Here is an 11449-nt window from a genome sequence, read left to right on the forward strand (position 1 = left end):
TGCCATAGAGCAAAACTGAAGATGGTGTTCCAGGGAACAAAGTTTTGGAGAGGTTTTTTTGTTTCTGAGGTTTCTTATGATCCAGGTTTGGTTGCTTTCATTGTAAGTTTTTGGGCTAGTTGGGGGGTAAGTAAGCTCCTGCCAGAATTCAGAGGCTCTTGGACATAAGCTAAAAATTAAAGATGCTCAATGGTCTCTGTAACATTTGGACAGAAAGTGCAGGTGCTCACACTATTGATGTTTCTGAGGTGGAGATATTGGAAGGTTGGCAGTCTATCCCAGATGAGTTGCCAAAGAACACTTTGATTTAAGGATAAGTACAGGAGTCCCAGAGCACCTTCCAATCTCATTCCAGCTGGTGATGCTTATGACAGTGAGGGGTTCTGCTGCTGATTAACCAATTTCTAGCTTTGGTGGAATCAAATCTCCCTCTCTTAGACCAGCTTGTAAAATTATAGTCTTCATTGGAGTTCAAGGCTATACTTTGGATCCTACTTAGAAGGTCATCACTCAGCTGGAACCCCATCTTCTGTTCAATAGTAATCCTACATGGAGAGTGAATATCACTCAGGCAGGAGTTAACTGTTGACTCGGTAATGGGGCCTACAAGCTGAGATCTAACAGAGTCAGCTTGTAACCATCTATCTCCCCAAAAGTTAATGCTCCTCGCATTACCTGGCTCCCATTAAAGGCTATGGTTAAATAAATCCCAACCCCTCCCTACAGCAGACCAGATGTGAGACCCTTTATTAAAAGGGGTAGGTGTATTTTTTCCTTTGACATATTTGTCAAAGAGGAGTTTCCCTGCCCAGTTGAACCTAGTATCTACCATCCAGCATAATCTGGCTAATCCTAATTGGTTCAGCTCACTGTTATTCAGAACTCCTAAGCCCCCTTTCTCCTTCTCTTGGCAAACATTCTTCCAGGCAATCCAAGTGACTTTCTTTTTGGTTGTGTCCCCCCCCCCAAAGAAATTTGAACAGATTGAGTCAAGTTTTCCTAGAATGAACTAAGGGAGCTTGATGCAGGACATCATATTCCTAGGTATAGAGAGCATGGTGGATTTCAGCAGCACGCACCAGCCTTCCCCCCTAGAAAGACAGTTAGATTTCCAAGTAGCCAGCTTTTTACCCATTTTTTCAATTAGGGAAGATAGTTGTCTTCTTGTAGGTCTTTTGTCAGACAAAGGGTATCCTAGATAGGTACCTAAATCATAGGAGGAGCTGACATTTATACATTGCTCAAAGTCATCTCTAATGTTCCTTGGAGTGTTATTTGAGAATTTTTTTTGCTTTTTTCCTGATTGCATTCTATGTGGATTTTTCTAGAAAGGAATTCCAAGCAGAGGATAAAGAGGTAAGGAGATAGGGGGTCACCTTGCCTTATTCCCCTAGTTGGATAGAAAAGGGAAGAGAGTTTGCCATTTATAAGAATGTTGCAGGATATGATAAGGGAGACAGTGGAAGTGTTGAAGTTAAAGAAGGAGAGGCAGTGTTGAATGAAGGACCATTCAAGCCTATCATAGGCCTTTTCTAGGTCTAGATTTAGAGCAAACAAACCTCTACTACCCTTTCTTTTTCTCATTGAGTGAAGTATTTCAGAGGCTAGGATGTAATTTACCTCTGTCCCTCTACCTTTTAAAAAGCTGTTTTGGTTTGGGGAAATAATGTTGTAAAGGTGAGGCCTAATTCTATTGACTAAGATCTTTGAGATGATCTTGTAAGAGGTGTTTACCAGGCTTATAGGTCTAAAACTGGTGATTTGGGTGATATCACATATATTTCCCAATATCAATCATATCTCTAACACCCTTAGCCTTTTTTTGAGAAAATACAAATGTGTAACATTGATAAACATATACTTCGTATAAATGTTTTATTAAGGGGTATCTATGTAATTAACCTATAACTTGGGTTGACAGTTGACTGAAGTTTTTAGCATTAACATTTACTTTCTCTCTCCTCCTTCAAGCTTCAATGGGGGATCTAGTTTTCACTTACTTCTCTATCCTCTTTCAACGAACCATTGATTTTAATGCCGGAGTTTACATTGCACCTCTGATGAACATCCGCAAAACATAGTAAAATAGAGAAGTAACGAAATCAATGGAAATTAAAAAGAAGCTCACTTTCCGTTAATAGTTAACCATGCCCTTTATCTCTCCCTTTGTTTTTAGGGATTTTGTTTAATTATAATATTCATCTTATATGATTTAATAATTTTTATTACTTGAAAATATGTACTTTAATTTATATTTATTTGTAATGTACAAAAAATTATTAACACTATGTTTTTTTCCATATGTTCCTTATTATAGTATATCATATAATTAATGATCTTTATTATTGGATCTCTTGAAAAACTATTTTAAATGTCCATATTCTTTGATTTTAATTGTAATATACTTTTATACTCACATAAAGTACACAATTAGAATTATAATTAATATACAAAAAATTATAGAATTAATAAATGATATTGAAGATCAATAAGGGTTAAATCACAAAATATAAAAGACATATTCAAATAATTTAGACACTTGTAGGGAATAATTTCAAGCCTTAAAATCCCACTATCTTGAACCCCACTGTGATCATACACTAAAGTACGGTGGAGTCCAAAAGGGAAGAAGATAGAGCAAAAGAGTCGCCAACAAGTTTTAGGAACTTGTAAACCGTTCACAGGATGAAGGTTACACCCCTTAACGATCTAAGAGATCGTCAACTCCATAAGGTCTTGAACCAAATAAGGGTTCGAGGATGAAGGTACAAATCCAACCTAAAAGAGATTGAACCTGCCCTAATAATAGGCCTCTACTTTATTCTGATCGTATTTATATGCGCTTTCTGATTAACATGCAATCAATAGGTTTAACTAACCCTAAACATGTTTAATCTATGTTGGTTGAATTTAATGCACAAATAAACCTATTATTGGCGATCACTTGAATTATAATCACATTAACTCTAACAAGATTATTAATATCTTATTAAGCGCGACTACAAATACCAATTCCCTTTAAACATGCATAAGAGGTGTGATCAAGTAATAAATATAAATATCACAATAATAATCATGAATAATAATTATAATAATAATATCATTATAAATAAAATAATCATCATCAAAATAATAATAATAATAATAATAATAATAATAATAATAATAATAATAATAATAATAATATTCATAATAATAATAATCATAAAAATAATCATGGTAATCATGTTAAAACATAATAATAGCAAGATGCTAAGCATGATACTAACAAGATTAATAACAAACCCTAGCATGTCACTAAACAATAAATATCAAATCTTTAACCCTAACATGATACTAACAATCACAAATATTAGGAAGAACATAGGAAGCATCGTAGGAATCATATTTAATATTAAAATTACCCTAGACATGATACTAGGAATATCATAATAACAATGTAAACATGATTTCTACATCATAACATCAATATAAACCATTAAAGTACTTACTTTGATGTTTCGTACCTCTTTCTAATAACAAAATAAACACGTTAGTAACTTCAAGGAAAATAATAAACAAACAATTAAATTAGATAATTGAAAGAGAGATTTGAGACCAAACCCTCAGAAATTAAACCTTTCACGTCTAGGGCGAAGGCAACTTCGAATATGGCTAGGTGTTTCTAGATCTTGTGAATGCGGAATTTTGTATGAAAAAGCAAGATTTGAATTAAGAGAGAAAGAGAGAGAGATGAGAGAATTAGAAAACTGATTGTCGGTGAATAATCGTGAGAATTGGTGTGAATTGGTTGTAGGTGAATGAAAACGGAATTTTTTAATACGTTATTTATAGAGAAATCAGCCAAAAAGATAAAATATTAAAACAGAGCACTTGGCGCACGTAAAACAAGATTGGCGCACCTAAAACAGAGCTGGCGCCAACACCAGCTTATTGGCGCCAGGTGCCAATGGCTAGCACCAGGCGCCAATGGCTAGCACCAGGCGCCAATGGCTGGCGCCAGGCGCCAGACCTGGTTCTAGGCGCTGATTTCAGAAATTCACGCATTTTTGTTTTTATCATATCTTTTGATCCGGAAGTCCAAATAAGGCATATAATATGACGTTGGAAATCTCTTAAATTCTACTTTCCAACCCAATCAGAATCAGATTAAAATATTTTATAGATAAAAAGATATGGCCAAAATAGTGGAAGGGTGTCAATTTTGGATAAAGTTTCATGTCTCATTCATATCTTTTTCGTTATAACTCGGATTTAATATTATAATATATCATTGGAAAGATAATTTCAAGATCTATCCAACCATATAAAATTTGGATAAATATTATGAGGCACGAAAATAAAAGCTGAATATATTCCACTTCGTACAAAACAAGGATTCTTAAAAGAAGTAGTTTTATTCAATTTCAAACTCTATAAAACATAATTATCAATCCTAACTCCATTAGGATTTAAAAGAACCTTCTAAAGTATTCTAAAAGACTATAATCAATCCTAATAGATTTAGGAATGATAATTAATAATAGGCCCTCCTCTAGATCATTGGGCCACATATAAAATCAAATCGGGCCCAGTTTAGTATTTTGGCCATAACTTCCTCGATATTCATCGGAATTGGGCTTATAATGTATCGTTGGAAAGGTCTTTTCAAACCCCATCCAACTACACCATTATTGGACCCATATCAAGGACCAACCAAACTGGATTGACTGTTTTCTTAAAATAAGTTTTCAAAAACAGAGAGAAGAGAAAAGAATTAAAAACTATCCGCAACACTAGACTTTCCACACTTTCACTTCATTCGATTATGATTCGACGTGAAAGGTACTCATCACTGGGTTTGGTTTTGGGGAGACACAAATGGGTGTCTACAACACTAAAACACATACAAGCTTAACAATAACACAAACTATTAGGTCAGTCAAGCCGGACCAAATAGTTTGTGCGCCGGAGGAGATGACGATGACGAAAAGACGACGATCACGATGATGACATAAATGGTGGATCTTCTTCTCTCCCTATAGGCGACGGTGACGATGTCGATGACGACATCAATGGAGAAGGAGAGAAGCAGGGTCATTCATGGCAAAAGAGAGAGAAAGTTATTTCTCGGATTTTTCAAAAAATGCCTAAAAAATTGAATTGGGGCTTTCTTATATGATGTATAATTGTTGAAATTGTTTGTCCCATATGATTGTATGTTGAATTGTGAGCATTTTGATGACATATGCATGTATTTTGGTTGAGAAATGAGTAAGTTATGTTATACCCATTACCTTTAGTACGAGCTCTTCGATGGTGGTTCCACCATTGTTATACATATCATCAAAAAAATTATACATACATATCCTTGTATGATATCCTCTATTGACTGGATGATATCCTATATTGGCTATATTATATCATGGATGGATGATATCCTCTATTGGCTATATATATGATATCATTTATGATTGTGTCTATGATATCCTTTATTGGCTGGATAATATCCTCTATTGGCTATATGATATCATGGTTGAATGATATCCTTTATTGACTATATGATATCATTTATCATCCAACCAGTATAAATATCATCCAGCCAATAAAGGATATCACATAGCCAATAGATGATATCATCCGACCAATAAAGGATATCATCCAGCCAATATAAGATATCACATAGCCAATAAATGATATCATATAGCTAGTAGAGGATATCATCCCGTATATAGAGGATATCACCCCGCCAATCGAGGATATCAAAAATCCGCATTTCGTCAGTTCGGACTGACGAAACATTTTGTCAATGCGGACTGACGCAATACCTTCTCTAACAATAATAAGAACAAAAACTTTGAAAAAACATAAGGGATAGAAGAAATTAACACAATGATAAAACAAACATAATACCTAAAAAAAACATAAAAGGAATAAACAAATATAAGCATAGAAGAACATATTATTTAAGTAAAAGAACATACGAAGTATTTTGTATTGTTGAAACCCAAAGACCTTTTTTAATCTACATACTACCTCTGTTAATTTTTATGTGCAACTTTGGGGTATTATTTGTGAGATATAAAATATTCCAAAGTTGCACATAAAAATTAACGAAGGTAGTATATATATATATATATTTTTTTTTAAAAAAACATAGTTTATATTGTAAATAAAGAATATATAATTTAACCTAAGGAACATAATGACCAAACTCAATAAACATACTATGCTCGCATTCTTTGTAAATGTATGTAATGTTCTTTATTTTGCCCGTATTCTTTATACATATATGACTACTATATGTAATGTTGTTTCCATGGTGCACCATCGCATGTTGATGATGCACCCGGATGAACCATAGAAATTTCATATATATGGAGCGTGTACAATATAATTTTTTTTTCCTTTTTTAAATAATGTGTGAGTGAACCACTAAGGCTATACTAAATTACTAATTACATAATGAAGGTGTCAGGATTTAAAATCTATAATTTATTAATTTATTATCGTACATAAGCCCTCAAGCTTTAATGGTGAATTCACTAGCATTTGTAGGTCTACTTACAGTGTGTTTGGATAAAGAAAGATGATGGAAAAGAAAGGGATGGAGGAGAAAAGGAGGGGAGAGAAGAATGGTGAGTTCTTTCTAGATCTCTCCATTGTTAGAGGGATCAATTTCCTACAATTTAATCCCTCCATTTCTCTCCCCTTCAATTCCATTCCTTCATCATTTGTTATCCAAATGAAAAATATCTCATCTCTCTATTTCTCTTCCTTTCTTTTCCCTCCATTTCCTTCAATCCAAACACACCGTTAGACCGGAAAGGTTACATAGGCAAAGCTATTAAATCTAGATATTGGTCACTAATCGCTACATCCAAGTTTAGGAATTTCCCTCTTGTTTGTGATATCTGGGCTTCAGCTTTGTTCAGAGTTACATGGCTTCATCTGTAGTTGATCATATAGATAGGGGTCCTATATATGTTACGTTACAAGATTGAGTTTCAACTGCATTGGCCTCACTATGTTGCTTTAGCCAATTAATGTACTTTGTGGTTCTGTAGATATAGTTGTCAACATATTCATATTAATCTTGAACAAGATACATGGAGGTGAAACTAGGAAGAAGACTAGTATATTGCAAATATTGTAACAAATTAAATTATCACCCAGGATGCATAGATTACAACTATATGCAAATGAATCGCATACACTAGTATATAAGATGTGCTAACAAGTAAAAGTCATAATGTTTTTGCAGTTGTCTGCCATTCCTTCTTCACAAGATCTTACAAAACATAGAAGATCACTGAAAAAATTCTGCTACTAGTTTGGGTCATAAGAAGTCGTAAAAGGCAATGATACAACGCAAACGTGCCTTAAGCCTACATCTTATACTCTAACTGTTGCCTGCTTAAAACCTTAGTTTTATCTGAACTGGTTCAACACTAACACATGAAAATTTATACTCTGAAGCTTCAAAGGAAATAGCGGAAAATACCTACAGGCAATACAAGATCATAAGGAAAATAAGTATTAGACTTTCCAAGTCCTACAAGGACCTTCGCTTCCTCCATCATCGATTTCTTTGTCAATCCATCAACTACCTTCTGCAACAAAGACTCATCAACCGAGCACTGATGTCTAAACATCCTCTTGGACACTTTATATGCCAAGCCATAATCGCCTTTGTCGCATAGAAAAGGAACAATGGTGTTGAATGTAACCCTGTTGGGAGAACAACCGCTGTTCAAGAGCTCATAATACCATCGTCCAACTTCATCCAAATCATCATTCTTACATGCTCCTAGAAGCAAAGCATTGTAAGTACCAACATCAGGCCTCAGTCCTTTACTTTCTAACTCTGTGACAAACCCCTTCGCCTCGAAAACCCTGCCATCATTAACAAGTCTTTGCACCTTGAAATTATAGCTTAAAACTTCAGGATTCACACCCTTTTCAATCATCCTTTTCCATATCTTTTCACCTTCCTCAAACCCCTTACTCTCATAAAACGCACAAAGAAGCGTATTATACGATACGACACTCGGGTTTAAGCCATTTTTCTCCATCTCATCAAGCAATGATAATGCATCATCAAACAACCCAAGTTTACACAGAGCATGAGCTGCTGTATTATAGCAATGTACACTCGGTTTAATCGTCAACTTAGAGGGCAGCACACGAAAAAGCTCGATAACTTTATCATATTTCCCTGTATTAGAAGCAGCTCCTAAAAGGGCATTGAAAGATTTGAAATTTTGAACACAACCTCGTTGAGGCAATTCGTCGAACACCTTGCGTGCATGATCAAACAAACCAGCTTTCCCATATAAATATATAAGGCGAGCAGCAAACGGTTCCCCAGCAATGTAAATTTTCTGGGATTCTAATGCTTCTTCAATTAAAGTATTCTGCTTTGCAAGAGAAAGACGATGAATTGTATTTTCGTAAATTTTATGCTTTTGCCTGAAATACTTTTCTTGAGATAAAAATTTGAACTTTTGTACTAGTTTTTGAGGGTCTTTCTCATCTAAGAGATCTTTAATACCCAGATTAATGGCTTGATTGTTGGAAGAATTTGGTAATTCAGTGGATTTTGGGGTCTTTGATTTAATGGAGTTTGCTGCGTTTCGTGTTGAAGAAAATAGGCCATGAAGACGAGTGTATACGTTGGATTTTGACATTGTGTGTTTATATAAGTGTGTTTTTCAATTGAAAGTTGGATTCAAGTCATACAACTATACAAGTATACAAGATACAAGTATATTTTTTTTTTTTTTTTTTTTTTTTTTTTTTTTTTTTTTTTTTTTTTTTTGGTTTGGGCACAATTAGTCAATTAGAACTTGAAACCGACTAAAAACTGGAGTTTAAGTGTTTAATTGAAAATGTAGTTGTGTGACTTGTGTCTTAATTTTTCCACATTGGCTCGGTTAAGTGTAAATTCTTATGGCCCTTAATGATGATGGATGGAATAGGATGATATCAATTTAATTTAGTTTGGTTCATTTTGAAACAATTACAATTTCAATTTCAATTTCAATTTTGTCTAATTTTTGGGATGGGTTCAAATAAGGCTGGATGCACTCGTATTTGAGTCCAATTCAAATTATAGTGTTCAAGTCAATGACAAGCACGATACAGAAGCACTTGGTAGATATCCAAGACAAGCATCATGCTTGTATATGTGACAAGCTTTACTAAATTAACAAGGCAAATTGTTCCGCTATTAGTTAGTTTTGATCCTAAGAAATCACAAAGAGGCAATGACACAAAAGAGATTCATAACCCAGGTCTAAAACTTACAACTAATGCCAACAAAAGAACCTTACATAAGCTAAAACAGTTAACCTATGAATTTAGTCAGTTAGTCTCCAAGCTTGATTTGAAATAGCCCATAATACCAGTAGGAGGCAAATCAGGCAATACAAGATTATAAGGATGATAACTGTTAGACTTTCCTAGTCCCACAAGGATCTCAGCTTCCTTCATCATCGAGTTCTTTGCCAATGCATCAACCGCCTTCTGCAACAAAGACTCATCAACCGTGCACTGACGCTTAAACATCCTCTTGCACACCCGAAATACCAACCCATAATCACCCTTATCACACAAAAACGGAACAATGGTGTTGAAAGTAGCCTTGTTCGGAGCACAACCATCGTTCAAGAGCTCATTATACCATCGTCGTACCTCATCTAGATCATCGTTCTTACACGCTCCTAGAATCAAAGCATTGTAAGAACCCGCATTGGGTTTTAATCCACTAGCTTCCAACTTCAAGAACAGCTCCCTTGCTTCGGAAATCTTTCCATCTTTGACAAGTCTATGCAGCTTGAAATCATAGCTGATTACACTAGGAACCACCCCACTTTTAATCATCCTTTCCCACTGTTTCTCACCCTCATCAAACTCCCCCTTCTCATATATCACACCAAGCAGCGTATTGTACTTAATCACACACGGTTTCACCCCATTGTCCTCCATCTCATCGAGCAACGACACCGCCTCATCAATCAACCCGAGTTCACACAGCGCCTGAGCAGCCGTATTATAACACCCAGTCGACCGTTTAATTGACAACTTCGACGGAAGCTCACGAAACAGCTCATAAACCTTATTGAAATCCTCACAATGATAAGCAGCCACTAAAAGGGCATTAAAAGTTTTGGCATTCTATTGTAAACCTCGTTGAGGCAATTCGTCGAACAGCTTGCGTGCACGATCAAACAACCCAGCTTTCCCATACAAATACATAATCCGAGCAGCAAATCCTTCCCCATTAATGTAATCTTTCTGGGATTCAAGCGTATCTTCAACTAAAGAAATCTGATTAGCAAGAACAAGTCGATGAATTATATAAGCATAAATTTTATACTTTTGCCTGAAATACTTATTTGGAGACAAATACTTGAATTTTTCAACTAGTTTTTGAGTGTTTCTCTCATCTAAAAGCTCTCTAACACCATTATTAATTACTTGATTATTAGCTAAGGCAATCAATGGCTGTTCATTTGGGGTAATTAGGGTTTTGAATTCTGGTATTTTTGTTGGTTTTGGTAACTTGGGTTTAATGGTGTTCGCTGCATTTTTGGTGAACAGGCTATGGAGGCGAGCGCATGGTTTGGACATTTCTGTTGATTGTCACTGTTTCAGGGTTTAAGCAACTATAGGAAGGTTAAAGAAGAGTGGAGTTTTTGAATTGAAATTATGGGACGAAGGGAGTAATAAAAGTAAGGTACGGATTATGATGGCTATAGCCTGGCAAACATTGGGGCTAGGATTTTTGCACAAAAATTACTCGTTAAGTGGCTTGATTCGGATAAAGGATTAAGTCATGACTAATTTTTGTGCCAAAGTTTTCTTTTATAGAGACGATAATAATTTTTTTCGAAGGTATATAAATTACTAATAAGATTTGGGTTGGTGGAAAATTATTAGGAAACTTGGATTCTCTTTGAGTATGGGTCTGCTGGTTAGACTCGTGTTAGTAAGCTCAGTCTCTATCTATTGCTTTAGTAGATATTTGATACAAACAGTAATTGTATATTGGTTCATTTAGCCCAAAAATATGACAATTCACCAAATTGTGTAGTTTGTGTTTGTGAAGATTGTTAAACTTGTTATTAACAATACTTGAATTGAACCCCGATTGGCACAAATGTATCCCTAGCCAAACAACCAAATGACTTACTTAAACTGATTGCGAAGTGATTATAATAAAACTCCAATCAATCTGAATGGATACATACTCAACATAGATTAGTTTATTACATTTTTCATATAGATAAAATCCCATATTTGTCATCCACATCTCATAGTTGTCCTTTATAAATAAAAATTATATATGTGCTTTGTGGTGATTTAAATGACATTCAACTAAACAAGTTGATGACATAATAAATCACATAAAAATAAACGAAATATGATCTCTACATGTAAGCTTGTAGCTGCTTTCTTTAAAATC

The 11449-nt window shown here is 34.9% G+C and overlaps 2 protein-coding genes across 2 annotated transcripts; both read right to left on the reverse strand.

Moving 5' to 3' along the window:
• Positions 1–7234: 7234 nt before the first annotated feature.
• Positions 7235–8768, reverse strand: LOC110693463 (pentatricopeptide repeat-containing protein At3g13160, mitochondrial-like). The gene has a single exon (XM_021870574.1). It carries the CDS (start codon positions 8667–8669, stop codon positions 7461–7463), a length of 1209 nt encoding a protein of 402 aa, XP_021726266.1. The 5' UTR covers positions 8670–8768; the 3' UTR covers positions 7235–7460.
• A 400-nt stretch (positions 8769–9168) lies between these two features.
• LOC110693464 (pentatricopeptide repeat-containing protein At3g13160, mitochondrial-like) lies at positions 9169–10912 on the reverse strand. The gene has a single exon (XM_021870575.1). It carries the CDS (start codon positions 9967–9969, stop codon positions 9346–9348), a length of 624 nt encoding a protein of 207 aa, XP_021726267.1. The 5' UTR covers positions 9970–10912; the 3' UTR covers positions 9169–9345.
• Positions 10913–11449: the final 537 nt, after the last annotated feature.

Source organism: Chenopodium quinoa, unplaced genomic scaffold, assembly GCF_001683475.1.
Source record: "Chenopodium quinoa cultivar QQ74 unplaced genomic scaffold, ASM168347v1, whole genome shotgun sequence".
Classification (NCBI taxonomy): Eukaryota; Viridiplantae; Streptophyta; class Magnoliopsida; order Caryophyllales; family Amaranthaceae; genus Chenopodium; species Chenopodium quinoa.

Excerpts from the sequence above, each read along its gene's own strand:
- LOC110693463 (XM_021870574.1), bottom strand. The coding sequence starts at position 8,669 with ATGTCAAAATCCAACGTATACACTCGTCTTCATGGCCTATTTTCTTCA.
- LOC110693464 (XM_021870575.1), bottom strand. The coding sequence starts at position 9,969 with ATGGAGGACAATGGGGTGAAACCGTGTGTGATTAAGTACAATACGCTG.